General features: G+C 37.1%; 1 protein-coding gene across 1 annotated transcript in view; it reads right to left on the bottom strand.

Annotated features, from left to right (window-relative positions):
- FBXO28 (F-box protein 28) overlaps nucleotides 1–16,335 on the bottom strand; it is a 30,203-nt gene extending 13,868 nt beyond the window's left edge. Inside the window, exons 1-3 of the mRNA XM_082390017.1 lie at nucleotides 16,024–16,335; nucleotides 6,135–6,244; nucleotides 2,370–2,508 (exon numbers count right to left, since the gene is read on the bottom strand). Of these exons, the coding sequence (XP_082246143.1) occupies nucleotides 2,370–2,508; nucleotides 6,135–6,244; nucleotides 16,024–16,287 (513 nt within the window). The 5' untranslated portion in view covers nucleotides 16,288–16,335. The remainder of the gene's footprint in view (nucleotides 1–2,369; nucleotides 2,509–6,134; nucleotides 6,245–16,023) is intronic.
- Nucleotides 16,336–17,175: the final 840 nt, after the last annotated feature.

Here is a 17,175-nt window from a genome sequence, read left to right as displayed (position 1 = left end):
AAGTGTAAGAGCACCGGGCTTCCCTGGTGGCGCAGTGGTTGAGAATCTGCCTGCCAATGCAGGGGACACGGGTTCGAGCCCTGGTCTGGGAAAATCCCACATGCCGCGGAGCAACTAAGCCCGTGCGCCACAACTACTGAGCCTGCGCGTCTGGAGCCTGTGCTCCGCAACAAGAGAGGCCGCGATAGTGAGAGGCCCACGCACCGCGATGAAAAGTGGCCCCTGCTTGCCGCAACTAGAGAAAGCCCTCACACAGAAACGAAGACCCAACACAGCCAAAAAAATTAAAAAACATAAAAATAAATAAACAAATTTAAAGAAATTGCCAAACTATTAAAAAAAAAAAAAAAAGTATAAGAGCACCTGAACTTTTAAGTATAACCCGGGAGCAAGAGCCTGGAAAAACCAAGAATAAATTACTATAGAAATCAGATACCAAACCAAGATTATATGCTAGACTGAAAGAAAATTATTTTATAGAATGTCTTCACTTAAGGATGTGAAAATTAATGCCACATCCTTATGTTCTGAAGATAGAATGTGAAAGTTTAAGGATGAGAAGTTCAAAAAGGAACAATCATAAAACAACCCAAATACTGCAAACTGTGTAAGTTAGCAGTTTAGATTTAGTCTAAGCTAAAAAGTAACAGCTACATAAAAATAAAAAGTAATAATCTGAGTATACAGTGTTGTTTTAGGCAAGGTATAAGCTATATAGATGGCACTTGTAAGAAAGAGAAGAAGCCAAGGTGATAATAAAAACAAAAATTATTTGTTTTCTGGGGGTTGTTTTTCCAGTCAAGTTCAGATTTGTAGGAGAAAAATAAATCAGGATAAGATCTTTGGAAGAAATGGGTACTATGAAGGAAAAATGGAAGACTTTTCCACTGCAGGCAAGGTAAAGGTCTCAGTTAAGGAGCTGTCCAGAGCAAATGCCCAGGGTGATACACATCAGCTTGAAAGCTGAAGACATTCTCCATTGCTACCACCTCAGTTGGTACTAGAATTAAAAGCAAAAACAAGTGGTTTCCAAAAAACCAGCAGGACTCAACTGGATTTAACTTCATTTGTATAGATAGTAAGTATCATTCTCATCACATGATCCTGATATATTAGAACAAAAGATGGGCATTCTGCAAAGGTCAGGTACTAAAATATCTTTGGCTTTGCAGGCCACATGGACTTCGCTGCAAACTACTCAACTCTCATTAACAACTGACTGAATTGTCTCTAAGGTTATGAAGCTTGGAGATGCGTCTTAACTATTCATAACCTTATGAGATATGCAATAAAAACTACGAGGCTACAGGAGACAACCTATTCTAGTTCAGTGAACATCCCAGGAACACCTAAGAGTTAAGGCCTATGAATCAGACCTGGTTAAAATCTGGCATAAGAATCAGAATCTAAAGTTTCTAATTGGTCACCCTTTTATAGTACCGTACAGAAGCATTGGTAGCTAATATGAGGAAAGTGAGCTATACCAAAGTATACTTTAAATAAGAAACAGGACTCCTCCGGCTCCCAACAAACGTCACAGAAAGTTGAAAATGGAGAAAGTACATTAAAAATATTGCCAATGTTAATTATCTATGGAAATAACAAAAAGAGAACATTCAAATTTTACTAGGTATTAATTAGTTCCAACCATGTTAAGGGAACCTTTTGCCAGTATCAACTAAGTAGCAAAATGACCTTTAATTCTACCTCCATCTCTTCGACATAAAAAGATATAGACATTATTTCATTCTGAATTTACACTGAATTCAAGAAGCAAAATACTAGTGAAGGTATGAGTAGCATGTTGAATGCTGGGATCTTTATTAACTTAGTAACAATAAAGGTACCACAATATACTTATTTCTGTGTTAAACAGCACTATGACTTAGCTCTGAGTATACTGTTACACAGTAATTATCTATTCTTGTCAAATCTGGAAGGTTGTAAGTTGTCTTCATGAAACATTTCTCAAACAAAACCAAACCAGCTTGTCTTTCCTACTCCACCTCCCCCAAATTATAACAATCTTGAAGACAGGGACAATACCTATCCTATTCATTGCTGTATCTCTGGCATCTTAACAAAAAGTAAAAGCGCAAAATTTTTTCTTGAGTATGAACCCTTAAAAAGCTTTTCTAAAGAATAGTAGCGCTTCTACAGTATATTTCAAAATCATAATTTTAAATATAAAGATCACATAAATGATACATATTTATATGTTACTGCATAGAAGCTTAACAAATCCATTCATAGAAATACATTTGAAGAGTAGAAATAATTCTATTATTTAAAAAATCACTCTGTAACTTTATAATAATTTAGTTTACATAGTGCAATCCAGCTGTTCTAGGTAAGGGATTCTATTTTACCTTTCCTGGGATGAAGCAACAGAGATTGGAGTCCACATACTTCATGAAAGTCATATTTAAGAGAGACAGCCTTGTTTCAACAGCAGCGAGGATGTCTGCATGACGAGCTAATGAATGGTTTCTCCTTTCTGACTCTCTTCTACCGAAAAAAAAAAAAAAAAAAAAAAAAGGCAACCATTAAAAGAAGTACTGTGGACTACAATGTTAACCAAACAAAATGCCTTAATGTAAGTCTAACATTTACACGTTTAGAAATCTACAATTGGGTCATAATTTGTTTAACTGTAATGATAAATGAATCACTATGTTTAGAAATCCTTGCCAAGGATTAATCCAATACTCACTGATAAAATATTTGAAAAAAAATAGGTTTTTTTTGTTTTGTTCTTTGGCTTTGTCAAGCCTAATGGCTATTAGAGAAATTAATGAAAGAATTACACATGGACATAAAGACAAGAGACCATATATTTTTGCCTATAAAATCAGCTCATTTAAACTTTTAAAAAGTTTTATTGAGACATAATTCACATACAATAAAATTCACTTTTAAAGGGTACAATTTAGGGGTTTTTACTATATTCACAGTTGTGTTCCCATCACCACTATCCAATTTCAGAACATTTTCATTATCACAAAAAGAAAGCCAAGGGGAAGCTGAGATGAAGGGAGAGAGTGGCATGGACATATATACACTACCAAATGTAAAATAGATAGCTAGTGGGAAGCTGCTGCATAGCACAGGGAGATCAGCTCGGTGCTTTGTGACCACCTAGAGGGGTGGGATAGGGAGGGGGGGTGGGAGGGAGACACAGAGGGAGGGGATATGGGGATACATGTATACATACAGCTGATTCACTTTGTTGTACAGCAGAAACTAAAAAGACATTGTAAAGCAATTATACTCCAATAAAGATATTAAAAAAAAGAAAAAAAAAAAAGAAAGCCTGTAACCATTATCAATCACTCCCATTACCCAGCCCCTGGCAAGAACGAATTTACTTTCGGTTTCTATGGATTTGCCTATTGTGGACACTTCAGATAATTGGAATCATAATCATAATATTATGTGGTGTTTTGTGTCCGTCTTCTTTCAGTTGGCATAGTTTTCAAGGTTCATCCATGTTGTAGCACGTCTCAGTAGTTCTTCATTCCTTTTTATCGCTGAATAATATTCTATTATATGGACATACCATTATATTGATTATCCATTCATCTGTTGATGGACCTTTGGGTTGTTTCCACTTTCTGGCTATGATGAACAATGCTGCTATGAATATGTGTGTACAAGTTTTTGTGTAGACATATTTTCACTTCTCCTGAGTATATACTTAGGAGTGAAACTGCTGGGTCATTTGGTGACTCTATGTTTAACTTTTTGAGAAACTGTTTTGTAAAGTGGCTGCACCATTTTATAATCTCACCAGTAACATGTTAAAGTTCCAATTTGTCCACCTCCTTCCCAACATTTGTCTTTTTAAATTTTAGCCACCCATCCTAGTGAGTGTAAACCAGTATCCCATACTATTTTGATTTGCAATGCCCTGATGACTAATGATGCTGAGTATCTTTGATGGGCTTTTTGGCCTTTAGTATATCTTCTTTGGAGAAATTTCTATCGAATCCTTTGCCCACTTTCAAATTGGGGTTATTTATCTTTTTATTGTTGAGTTATAAGAGTTTCTAGTACCATCTGGATATAAGTCCTCTAACAGATACATGAGCTGCAAATGTCTTCTCTCATTCTGCAGGCTGTCTTTTCATTTTCTGGATGGTGTCCTTTGAGGCACAGAAATTTTAAACTTTGATGAATTCTCGTCTGTCTACTTTTTTCTTTTGTTACTTGTGCTTTTGGTGCCGTATCTAAAAAATCACTGCCTAATGCAAGTTCATGAAGGTTTATGACTATGTTTTCCTCTCAAGGTTTTATAATACAGCACTGACATTTACACTTAAGCCTGTAATTCATTTTCAGTTAATTTTTGTATATGGTTTGAGAAAGGTTTCCAACTTCATTCTTTTGTCCCAGCGTTACTTGTTGAAAACACTAATCCTTTATCATTGAATTTTCTTGGCATTCTTGTTGAAAATCAATTGACTAAAAATTTAAGGGTTCACTTTCTGGACTCTCAATTCTATTCCATTGATCTGTATGTCTATCCTTTTTTTTTTTTAATTAATTAATTAATTTTTTGGCTGTGTTGGGTCTTCGTTGCCGCATGTGGGCTCTCTCGAGTTGTGGCGAGCGGGGGCTACTCTTCATTGAGGGCGCAGGCTTCTCACTGTGGTGGCTTCTCTTGCTGTGGAGCATGGGCTCTAGGCGCATGGGCTTCAGTAGTTGTGGCACACGGGTTTAGCTGTTCCGCAGCATGTGGGATCTTCCCAGTCCAGGGATCGAACCTGTGACCCCTGCACTGGCAGGCAGATTTTTTTTTTTTTTTAATTTTTATTTATTTATTTTTGGCTGCGTTGGGTCTTCATTGCTGCGCACAGGCCCTCTCCTGTTGCAGTGAGCAAGGGCTACTCCTTGCTGCAGTGCGCGGCCCACTGCGGTGGCTTCCCCTGCTGCGAAGCACGGGCTCCAGGCTCATGGGCTTCAGCAGCTGTGGCTTGCGGGCTCCAGAGCGCAGGCCCAGTAGCCACGGCACACAGGCTCAGTTGCTCTGCGGCACGTAGGATCCTCCCAGACCAGGGCGCAGCAGGCAGATTCTTAACCACTGCGCCACCAGGGAAGTCCCTGTATGTCTATCCTTATGCCAGCACCACACTCTTGATTATTGTAACTTTGTAGTAAGTTCTGAAACTGGGAAATGGTAGTCTTCCAATTTTGCTCTTTTTCAAGATTGTTTTGATTATTCTGCGTCTTTTGCATTTCTATAGCAATTACAGGATCAGCGTGTCAATTTCTGCAAAAAGACTGCTAGGATTTTGATAGGGGTTGCACTGAATATATATATCAATTTGAGGAGTATTACCATCTTAGTATGAAATCTTCCAATCCATGAACATAGAATGCCTTTCTGTTCATTTAAGTCTTCTTTAATTTCTTTTAACAGTGTTTTGTGGTTTTTAATGTACAAGTTTTATACTTTTTTGGTTATATTCATTACTAAGTTTTTTTATTCTTTTTGATGCTATTGTAAATGGAATTGTCTTAACTTCATTTTTGGATTGTTTATTGCTAGTGCATAGGATTATACATACATTTATTTATTTATTTATTTGGCTGTGCTGGGTCTTAGTTGTGGGACACGGGATCTTTCTTTAGTTGCAGCATGTGGGACCTAGTTCCCTGACCAGGGATTGAACCTGGGCCCTCTGCATTGGGAGCATGGAGACTTAACTGCTGGACCACCAGGGAAGTCCCAATACAATTGATTTTTGTGTACTAATCTTGTATCCAGGATCCCTGCTGACCTCGTTTCTAGCTCTAATAATTAATGTATTTTATTTACAACATCATGTGTATACAAGATCATACCATCTGTGAATAGAGAGTTTTACTTATTCCTTTTCAATCTGGATGCTTTTTATTTCATTTTCTTGCCTAAATGCCCTAGTTTGAACCAAAATGTTGAACAGATATGGTGAGAGTTGAACAAACCATAGTAAAATGATTTATTGTGATCTGTGTACCCTTTGCTACAAAAACTTGGAAACCATTTAATCCAAGTAAACCCTTAGTGAGATCAAAAACAAACAAACAAAAATCAAGAAACAAACAAAATCCCCAACTGTAAATTATTGCCAATGCTAACCATAACATACCTTGGGAGTTGTGCTTTAACTTGTTTCTGACACAGATTATGGTACCTCTCCACTTTTAGAAATCCCTGATTCAACATTCTCTGGCAGACCAAGTCCATTCTTTTACAAACCTATGGGAAGAGAGAATGAGAAAGAAGAATTTTAAAAAGTAAAAACCAAATTGGTAACAATTAACTTAGGCTCATAACCAATGGGTCAAAATTCTCTGTGCTAGTATTGTTCCCCAGTTTGCTATCTGAATCTTTGAATCAGTATATGTGGGTGAATCCCTCATTGTAAATTACAATATTGCATTTAAAAATTAGTATTATGTGTAGGCAAGGAATACTTTACTCCTTAAAAAAAAAAAAAAAAAAATATATATATATATTTAATTTTTTTGGCTGCGAGACATGGCTTACAGGATCTTGGTTCCCCCACCAGGGATTGAACCCATGCCCCCTGCAGTGGAAGCACTGAGTCTTACTTTAGGTATTTGTTGAATGTTCTGGATGTATCCCTGCTATTACGGTCAGAGACTATAGTCCTGATGATCATTAAAACAACATATTTGAAGGTTTTTAATAGTTTGAAATAAGAAAATTCTCCTTTGGCCAAAAACATATTCAAACTTGAGTCTAACCGCTCACAAAGTTTTTATGATCTATAACCAGAATGAGAGTTTTTAATTATTTCTTCTAGTGATTTGGGTTAAGTATGACAGATTATGATGGCCAAAGCCTATACTAGATACCGTCATATCCTCCAAAATATTTCAACATGTACAGCAGAAACCTAACTACTTTGAATCCTTTAAAAACATGGTGTCTTTATACAGTAAAAATACAGGATCTGAAGTCAGAACACCTAAATTTGACTCCAACCATTATACATCCTTGAGCAAGTCAGCTTCTATTTGAAAGCCTGAATCAGACATCTGTAAAATATGGATAGTATCTAATATATAGGGATGTCATTAGGATTAAATAACACACACTAAATCACTTGGTAAATTATAAAGTGCTATATAAAAATTATGTTAAATAAATTTAATTTAACTTACCACTAATTTGAAAACTTTGCTTCACATACTTAGTTCTTATATTTCTGAGATATCCCAGTATCTTTTTCATCTTAATGAAACCTACTACACAAAATACATTTGTTCTTTGTTTCCTGAGTATTTTGCAGTGACTCAAACTCATCAACCTGGATGTTAATTCTCACTGTATAGGTGTTGTTGAAAGTGCAACACTGAGATATTATTCAGATAAATCTACATCAAGGCTAAGTCAACTAGGCAAGGGCTGTCTTATGCTTCTATCTCTCATAGCACCTAAAAACAAATGCTTGACAAATACTTGAAATGAAATACTGATGAAACTTTTGATACAAGTCTGCTTTCTCCTGAGATTATAAGGACAAAAATTCTGGTAAACTGGGTTGAGCTAATAAAGGTTTTGATACTCTAATATTAAATACTAGCTATTCCCTAAATCCCAGTATGCCAAATGAAAGGTATGAAGGTAAACAGTTCTTTTCATTTCAAAGTAAATGAAAACATAATAAGGTTTAAGTACTGATACTAAGAGTAATTCTAAATTATATTTTAAAATATGGTGGAATCTATTTCTAACTAGTAAGTTATAAACATTTGTTCAGTGTCTACTGGAAAAAAAAAAAAACCCAATATGTATTAACATACGTAACTGTTTCTAAAACAAAATATTTAATGGGTTACATTTTTATAAATCTCTTTGATCCGTGGTTTAATAGAAACAAGTGAATTTTCATATCTGCTTCTTCTGCATTAAAGAATGAGAGTGAAAAATGCAAATAATATATTAGTAAAGTAATGAAAATATTTTAGACTGTATAGACTCCCTGAAAGGGTCTTGGGAACCCCTCTGGTAAACCTGGACCACAAATGAGAACCAGTGCCCTAATCCTGCATAAACATGTTGCCATGAACACTGGTACTGAACTTTATGTGAGGAAAAAAGAAATTTTATCATGTTACTGGAGGAAGGAAAAGAGAGTATGTCTTTTTGTGTGTGATGAGGGGGAATAAAGCAGGCTAAATTCTCATCTTTTGTAGTAGGAAGTCAACAGATATTATCAAATAGAAGACAAACAACCCAAAGACTTGAAAGTAGTGCCTCTGAGGAATAAAAATTGGGGGTTGCATTGTTGTTAACGCTGTTAAAACTACTTGATGTGAGACACCTTCTAACACAACTTTGTAGAAAAATACTTTTTCTATTTGTGGACTCTATAACCTCTTTGATAATTTCTGAGTTAAATACTGGAACTAAACCCACTGTGGTGATGATTTCCTAATTTTTTTAAAGTCAAATCATTATTCTGTACACCTTAAACTTATACAGTGCTGTATATCAATTACATCTCAAAACTGAAAAAAAATGTTTATTTACAAAGTGAAAAATTAAGGTCAATTACTGCTGTACTAATTTCCAAGGTAGTTTCTAAATTATTTTATTATACTAGAATTTTGCTGCACTGAATCTAGCTAAATACTAGAATTTAGGTATCTCTTAATAGTCTAGAAATGCAACGGAATGAGTACTGACTAGTATGAGTATACAACTGACTGGGGGATGAGAATATGAATAAATAACCAGATAAGGTCAACCAAGGGACTTCACATGATACAAGATTTGAACTAGGCTTTAAAGGAAGAGGGGACAAGAACTGCCAAGTTAATACTGACAGAACAAAGGCACAAAGCCTGGAAGGAATAAACCATTAGCAAGCAAACTACTTCTGAAGACAGATCAGATATGTAGACAAAGCTGAGAGGAATAAAATCTCTCACGTTTTGAGCAGGAAAATCAGACAGTAATGAGAAGTAAGTTTAAAAGGAAAAAGATCACTCATTTTGGGAGAGTTCTAGTATTGGTACAGTTGATTGGTCATTTTCTGTAAGCAACTGTAATGTTAAGACTAAAGATATGGTTCTGGAAATTTCACATGAAGATAGCTGAAACCACTGCAGATGAATCCCAAATGAAGTAAAAGACAAGAAAATAAAGGCTTATAAATGGAGCCTCAACTGACCATTATAATTAAAAGCTGGTAAAAAGATCAGAAAATATGCACTTAAAACGAATACTGTAAATCAACTATACTTCAACTAAAAAAAAAAAATTAGAAAATAGGAGGTCACAAAGACAGACAAACTAGAATAGCACCACAAAAGCCAGAAAGATTTGAAGCATTAGTTGATATTGTAGGAAAAGAACAGTATTTAATGTGGTATTCTTCCATTCATAAATGTTCTATAAGCACTGACTGACCGATAGCATAAAAACAAAGACACGATAGAGCATATATCTATCTTTTGTTTAGGATTCAGAAGGAAGCAAAGTGACCTCTGAAAAACAGCAATACACTAATTTTCCCCAAGGTGAGCAGTTTAATGTTAACTGCTGACAATGTATGTTAACTTGCAAAACAAAATTATCTTATTTAAAGTGTAGCTCTAAATTTGGGGGTATTTTAATTATTTCCAAGGCTAAAGGGAAGAAATTTCATTTTTCCATTTATTAAAACAAAACAAAAATCCTAGCAATTTGGCAATTTACCCAAGACAGAAAAATAAAATTCTAGAATCTGATATACAAAGATGATGACTATGTCAAAAACAATCAGTGTATTTAGAGATTAGGAAAATATATACTATAAAAACAAAAGGGAACTAATGGAACAAATCAGTCTACAATGAAGACGTTTAGCTTGGTCCCTCTGTTATTTGCTGCTCTAGTATGAAGAACAGATTTGTTTTTTTCTTTCTTAATTACTTCAAGATTTAAAATGCCATGTTTATTCTTTTTATCATTATCTAACTTTAGTGGTCAGTAATAAAAATTTTTCTTCACTTGTATTTATTTAGAAATCTTTTTTAATTTGTTGTGCCACTATGGCCCTTCTCAATGCAAGACACATACGCCATAAATCCGTGAAATCCACACTTTTCCTGTCAAACCTAATCTCTAATATCAAATCTTAGTTGATTCTAAGATGTACATTTGACAGTGGAATGGTCTTCCAATATATGATATATTACAATATAATTGCCAGCATTTCTTTCTCAGATATGTTAGATGCCTTGAAATATAGTATGCTGGGCTTCTTCAATTTTGTTTAAGACGCTGTAAAGACTTTAAGGTATGTTATCAATTTAACAAAAGCTCTTCTGGAAGAAAAAAAAAGTACTGCCACAATAATATACATGCAATTTGATCAAGATGCATTCTCATTTCAAAAATGTTAACATGGGGACTTCCCAGGCAGTCCAGTGGTTCTATCCCTGGTCGGGGAACTAAGATCCCGCATGCCATGCGGTGAGACCAAAAAAATAGAAGGGAAAAAAAAAAAGGTTAAAATATGAAACTATACCTTGGAATCAAGGAAATACTGTAATGGAATCACATTTTTATGTACTCATTTCGTGCTCTCCAGTTTTCAAATGAACAGTTCATGTTTTTCTCCAATTAATTAGGAAGCTATTATCAAAGATTAGGCTGCTTATTAGACCCTTGAACTGAAAGGGATGTAGACACCAGAACCCGTCCTTTCTTTTTACAGTGAGAAAACTGAGGCCTTAAGAATTTATATGACTCGTCCAAGGTCATCCAGCTACTCAGGGGCAAAAAATGAAATTAAGAATCAGGGTTTTCTAGCAAATAGATACTTATTGTTTATATATATACATATATATGTATCTGTCTAACATGGACTTTAATCTAATATGGATTACTCTCAGTTTCCTTATTTTTTTGTATTGGCTGCACAAGATTATTTGAAGGATTGGAGAAGTGCCTAGGACAGCACCTCAATAAAAACCAAGCTATGTGGGGGAAAAAAAAAAGGAATCCAGGTCTTCTGATTTGTATCTTTTTAAATTTAGTGATCAGTAGCTATACAGATCGAAATGATTATCCTAATTATTCTCAACTGATTAGAGTCTCAAATAATACTGCACTGCTATAGAAACTGTTGGCACTAGTCTAGAAAGTAGGACTTCTTTATTTTAAGGACATTAGTGGGGGGTTCTTACCACACTACTAAAGTTTAGAGATGGAGCTAGACCAAGATCTTCCTATAATCCTCTCAGTCAGACAAATCTGCTGTGTAGAACATTTGACAAGCCATCTGGGCTGGATTCTTCAAAAAGTCATGAAAGAATGAAAACAGTGAAAAAGTGGGAGGAATGTTCTAGATTAAAGAGTCTAATGTTTTATTAGATTTAAGAACCTTAACTACCTCCCCAACCCCTCCAAGCTATAAAAAAACATTTTGAGGACAACTGAGAAATCTGAGTATAAAATGTAATATTAAATCCCTTGGAAGTGATGATATTGTGATTATATAGAAGAAGTATTCAAGGGTGAATGTCATTATATTTGCACCTTACTTGCTAACGGTGAATGAGCATACACAAGTGAAAGAGATAAAGCAAATGTGGCAAACAGGTGATAAAATCATTTAAAAAATGAACAATGAATGAGCCAGGCCTATTTGTTTTTTCAGTGAACTCCTCTTAATTTCCCTTACCTATTAAAAATATTGATACAACTTGCCCCCTCTTTCATAAGAATACTTTAATCTTTTATAAAAAAATTCTATCTACCTGGCAGGGATTGTTTAAGATACAATACTATATACAGAGAGAGACAGAGTTAATTCTCAATCGTCTGCTGGTAAAATTACAACAAATTAAAAATTCTCTGCGTGTCCTCCCTAAATATTCACTTGGAAAGAAAATATAAATTTATGTTAATATTAGCCTGAGCAAAACAATTAGGATAATTACATGCCTTTTTTTTGCTGGGAAAGTTCTTCTACCTCTGACTGGATGAAAATTCATGATCTTGAGGAAGCCTCTCCTGATTAACCTCAACATTCTTGTATTTACTACTATGCACTTGTTGTCCTAGTGCTTTGTAAATGCTCAAGGAAGGTGTTTACGTTTTGTCTCAATGATGATACTGTGGACAGGGTTACTGATTGAACACCTTTGCTTTGAGATTGTGCAGGAGTGAACTGTCCCCAAAATATTATAATTTCTTACCTATACTTAAGTACCTGTTAATAAAATCAATAACCTGATGATGACATGGTAGGGGACAAAAAAAACCCAGCAACGCAGAGAGTGTATTTTCTATAATACAGTGATACAGAGCAGTGGTCCTCAAAGTGTGTGACCCTTGGGATTCCCAAGATCCTTTCAAGAGTTTGCGAAGCTAAACTATTTTCGTAATACTAAGATGTTATTTGCCATTTTCATGCTTATTCTCTCACAAGATACAGCAGAATTTTCTAGAGGTAACATGACATGTGATGACAGCCAAGGGAATTATGCATTGCGTATTCTTGTGTTTTCTAGACTTTTCAAAGGTAAGCCCTTACGGTCCTCAATAACTTTTAAGAGTGTAAAGGGGTCCCGAGACAAAAAAATTTGAGTACTGGTATAGAGCAAGAGATAGGAGGAAGACAGCTTGCCTACTTAAAAAAACAAGTAATGGCTTCCCATTTTCCTTCATATTTTCTACCAATCAACCCTCTCTACAACTGAAGTTTTCAAACACATTTAAAGAAAAGATGGGAAAGGAACTAGAAATGGGTAACAGACTTAACTAGATAGAGTGCTCTAGAGAAATATCTTGGGACAAAAGCATGTATTTATGTACCTTGTTACCAACGGGAAAATTTCATTCCAGATAATAAACAGGACTTCTGAATTTAACTTTTAGTCAAATTTGTCCTGAACCACTAATAGGATTCCATTAAATTTATAGGAGCTCCACTAGAATCACAGAGGAAAAAGTATGATAGGATCTCTCTAAAACAACTTTTTTTTTTTTTTTTGGCTGTGCCACGCAGCTTCCAGGATCTCAGTTCCCCGACTAGGGATTGAACCCCAACCCCCTGCAGTGAAGGCGGGAGTCCTAACCATTGGGCCACCAGGGGATTCCCTAAGACAACTTGTAAAAAGCCTCCCATGCTCATTTCTTCAGTGAGTGAGAACACTGTACTCATGAGTCAGTTATACGTTCAAAGTCAGCTTTGATCTGCTCTGTAACTAGCTGTAGGACCTCACTTCTTAACCTGTGCCACTTGTTTCAAAAACTCCCATACCTGTCAAGGAGGCCTAGGTGACAATCTAATGCTGCATCAGCACAAATTTGTGTGATTTACTGGCAAAACAACTCAAAGTACATGTTTTGTCATTTCAAAAGTTGTGTTCATCCAATTAATTTTAAATATATTGGAGAAGTTAAATATTTAAAGAGTTATTTTTATGTAACCAGGATTTCCAAGTTCCAGGTACATTTTTGGAGCAAATAGTCAATGGCAGAAAAAACAAAACAAAATCCAATTTAATAAGGCATTTGGACACTCCCTTGGAAATAACTAAACTGGAGAGTCAAACTTCAATAATTCATGGCAACAGGAAGCAAATTATCAACTAAACTGCACAAGTAATTGAAAAATGTTATTTTAGCCATTTCAACTTAGAGCAAATCTTTTCAAGAAAATACAGAGTAGTTAAGTACATGGATCAAGCACCTGTCCTCTAATTTAACAATAGTTATGACTGAGGTCCTAATAAGGCAAGTAAATTGGGAAGGAAGAAAAAAAGAAACACCTGAAAAATAAATAAACTAGCTCATCAACCACTGAATAGCTGACATTTAGCTTTATGGAAACCAATTCTGTTCTTAATAAATATCACTCTCTTCCAGTTATATCCAACCTAACTCCACTCAAGAAACTACGGAATTTATATGCCAGATAGCAGCACTCACACTGCTACTGATTTTCTGGCAAACAGCATTTAGGTATAAATGGTCACTTAAATGAGAAAAGGCATGTAAAGGACCTAACAAGCACTATCTCTAGGCAGCCAATTTCATTAAATGATCGTAATTAAATTAATGCTGACATCTAGTGGCAAGAAAGAATCTTTCATGTTACTTGAATTGTACCTTATGACATCAAACCAATGAATCTACAACCAAAGACCCTTCCAAATCCCTACAAAAGATTATCCATTTAATCTAAGAATTATCCATTAACCTTAAGGAATAAGAAATAGTTCCCCATTACTAAAACAGAGGAAAAAAAACATCTTTAAGATATAAAACTGGCAGCAGAATCTTTTTGGGGGGTAGGAGTGGAGGGGTGGTAAGGGACTCCTTATCGAAAAAATCTTTGAAACTACAAATTTGTATCTTTAAAACACTAGAATAGATAACTGCTTAAAAATTAAGAATGCAGCTGAATATTTCACTTGAAAGAGATGTCATTTACTAATAAATTGTGGGGTGTTTTTAACTTTGTCCCCTAGGACAGGCTGGTTTTCCCCCCTTTAAAAACGTTTTTAATTTTTAAAAAAATAAAATGACCAACAAATGAACAAACCCCCCACCCACCCCAGTTTTCCTCAACACTTATAAAACAGAACTGTGAACATCCCAAGCTTTACAAAGGCATTGTCTGGCTGAAAGGCTCAATTCAATCAAATGCTATGCCCAATTTCCAGACACCAGGAATGTATACCATGAATTCTGATCAAACATCATCCTTTATAAAAATTTGAAGGAATATTTAAGATCCTACAAGAAACTGGATGACATGTCCTAGAAATTAAGGGACAATCATTTTGAAATATCACTTTTCAAATGAAGAATTTTCCATCCTGCAGACTGGCATGGTTACTGTGCTGTGTTGACAAGAAAAAAAACCCAACTGTCCACCAGTTTGAATGAATATTTACAAGCTTCCTTTAAAAAATAAGTATACTTTCATTTCAAAAACACGATTATAATCAATTTTAGATTGGAGGTGTAAACCTAAAATAAGGCACATTGATTATTCAGAAAATGCTATACACAGCACATTCAGCAATATGTCTTTGTCCTCTTAAAAACAACCCGACCACAGATTCGGTCTGCAATCATTTCAAAATGTCCACCTCCTTCAATTTCCTTACCACTTAAAGATAAATTCACTGAAAGGAAGCAAAATACCTGACTGAACTAAGACATTCATCAAACCTTCAGTGAAACCTCTGGAATGAAGAAAATCCCAATGGCAATTTATTTTCATAAATCATGGACTGAACTACTGTGATTTTAAGGTATAAAACCTCTCCTAAAGCTGGCGGGTGGGCGTAAATCACTAGTTAGAAAACGAACTGCAGGAAAGAAAAAAAACCTTCTCAAGGGGCAAGTTGCTTCACTGTGGGTGGGAAGTATCAGGGGTGAGGCAAAGCCGGAATAGTCACTTCTCAGGGCTCTACTTTACTGGTCAACTAGGGCGCTGGGGTTGAGGCTACGTTCCAATTCCTCCAAACCTCTACCGGCTTTTGGGAGGACCGACCGATCCGACTTTATTTTCTGCAACAAGAAAACTTGGGGGTGGGGGGCGGGGGAACAATACGTTATTCTCGCAGACAAACCAAACCTGGCTGGGATCATCTCGCCTACTTCGGAGTGCTGGCCCCCCAACTCCGGCCGGGGGCTGGAAGGTAATATACAAAAGGCAGGTGGCGAGACCCCTCCGGCGTCCACATTCAGGTCGGGAGGAGGTGGGAAGCCCAGCTCCCGCTGCCTCCCCGGCCGCGGCCCCGCTTCCGGGTGGGGGGGCACGGAGTCCCCCAAGGCCAAGTTCCCGCAGGCAGCCGCCCCCAGCCCCAAAGCAAGGGCAAAATCCGGACAAGACCCGCGGACAGGCCCCGACAGAGACTTTGGGGCGGGAGGGGCGCGCTCGGTGCTCTGGCGCCGGCTGCGGCTCCCTCCCCGGGGAACGCTCTTTCCCTCTCGGGCCCTCCCCAAACCTCGGCCCGGCGGAGAGGGCGGCGGGGGTCCCGTGGGGGCCTCACCAGGCGGAGCTGGCTAATTTCGTCGTAGGACATAAAGCTGAGGATGTTTTCGATGGCTACGATGGGCAGCGCCACGAGCGTGTTTTGAGGCAGCTGGTCCGGAGCCAGCGCCGGAGCCGGGGGAGCCTGGGACCCCGGCTGCGGGGGCTGTGGCGGGGGAGGTGGGGGCAGTCGCTGGGTAGAGCCGATGGCCGAAGGGGAGCCGCCGTCGCCGTGGCCACCGCCTCCTTCCTCAGCCATCCGCTCCTCCGACGCCGCCGCCATCTTGGGGGTTTGATTCCTTCCTCCCACTGCAAGGGGAAGAGGGACACTTCCGGTGCGTCACTTCCGCCTCTTGAGCCGCCGGGGAGGGGCACCTGGAGAAGGGGGAGGAGCCCGTGGATGACAGGCGGAGAGAGACACATTGCTGCTTGTTCGAGTGGGAAGAAGGGAAGAAAGATAGTCTTTGTAAGCCCTTTCTTCCAAGATTGGAAACGACTTGAGGGCAAGGGAACCCTGTCTAAAATTAACTTCATCGTGCAATTTTCTTAAAGTGCTTCCAATTTTCTTAAAGTGCTCTCCTGATAAAGGGAGATAAAAATTACGTTAACTAGTAGGTGTCGATGGAATGATGTAGAGTATCATCATTTTTCAAGAACCATAGTAATAATTGATTTAGGTAAAAAGGAATGAGGGATTGATTAAAACTACCGTATGAATGAACTTTGAATACATGTTCAATTAAAGAAGCCAGACACAAAGGACCACATATTGTATGAATCCGTTGATATGAAATGTCTGAAATAGCCAAATCGACAAAGACAGAAAGTAGATTAGTGGTTCCCAGGGGCTGGAAAGAGCAAAGGAAAGGGGAATGACTGCTAAGGGGTGAAAGGTTTCTTTCTGGGGTGACGAAAATGTTCTGGAATTAGGTAATGGTGATGGGTGCACAAATTTGTGAATATACTAAAAACCAATGAATTGTACACTTTCAAATAGTGAATTTTATAATACGTGAATTGTATCTCAATAAAAAATTGATTTAGGCAAGAATCATCAAAAGATGCTAAAACTAGAAAGTAAAGGTGTGATGTGGAATATAATATTTACATAGTCTCAAAATAATCCCCATAAATTACCTATCAATTACAAAATAAAAAGGTTTACAATAGT

This window comes from Balaenoptera borealis, assembly GCF_965194805.1.
Source record: "Balaenoptera borealis genome assembly, chromosome: 1".
NCBI lineage: Eukaryota > Metazoa > Chordata > Mammalia > Artiodactyla > Balaenopteridae > Balaenoptera > Balaenoptera borealis.
Note: the sequence above shows the minus strand (reverse complement) of the source record. Positions and strands in the feature narration are given on the sequence as shown.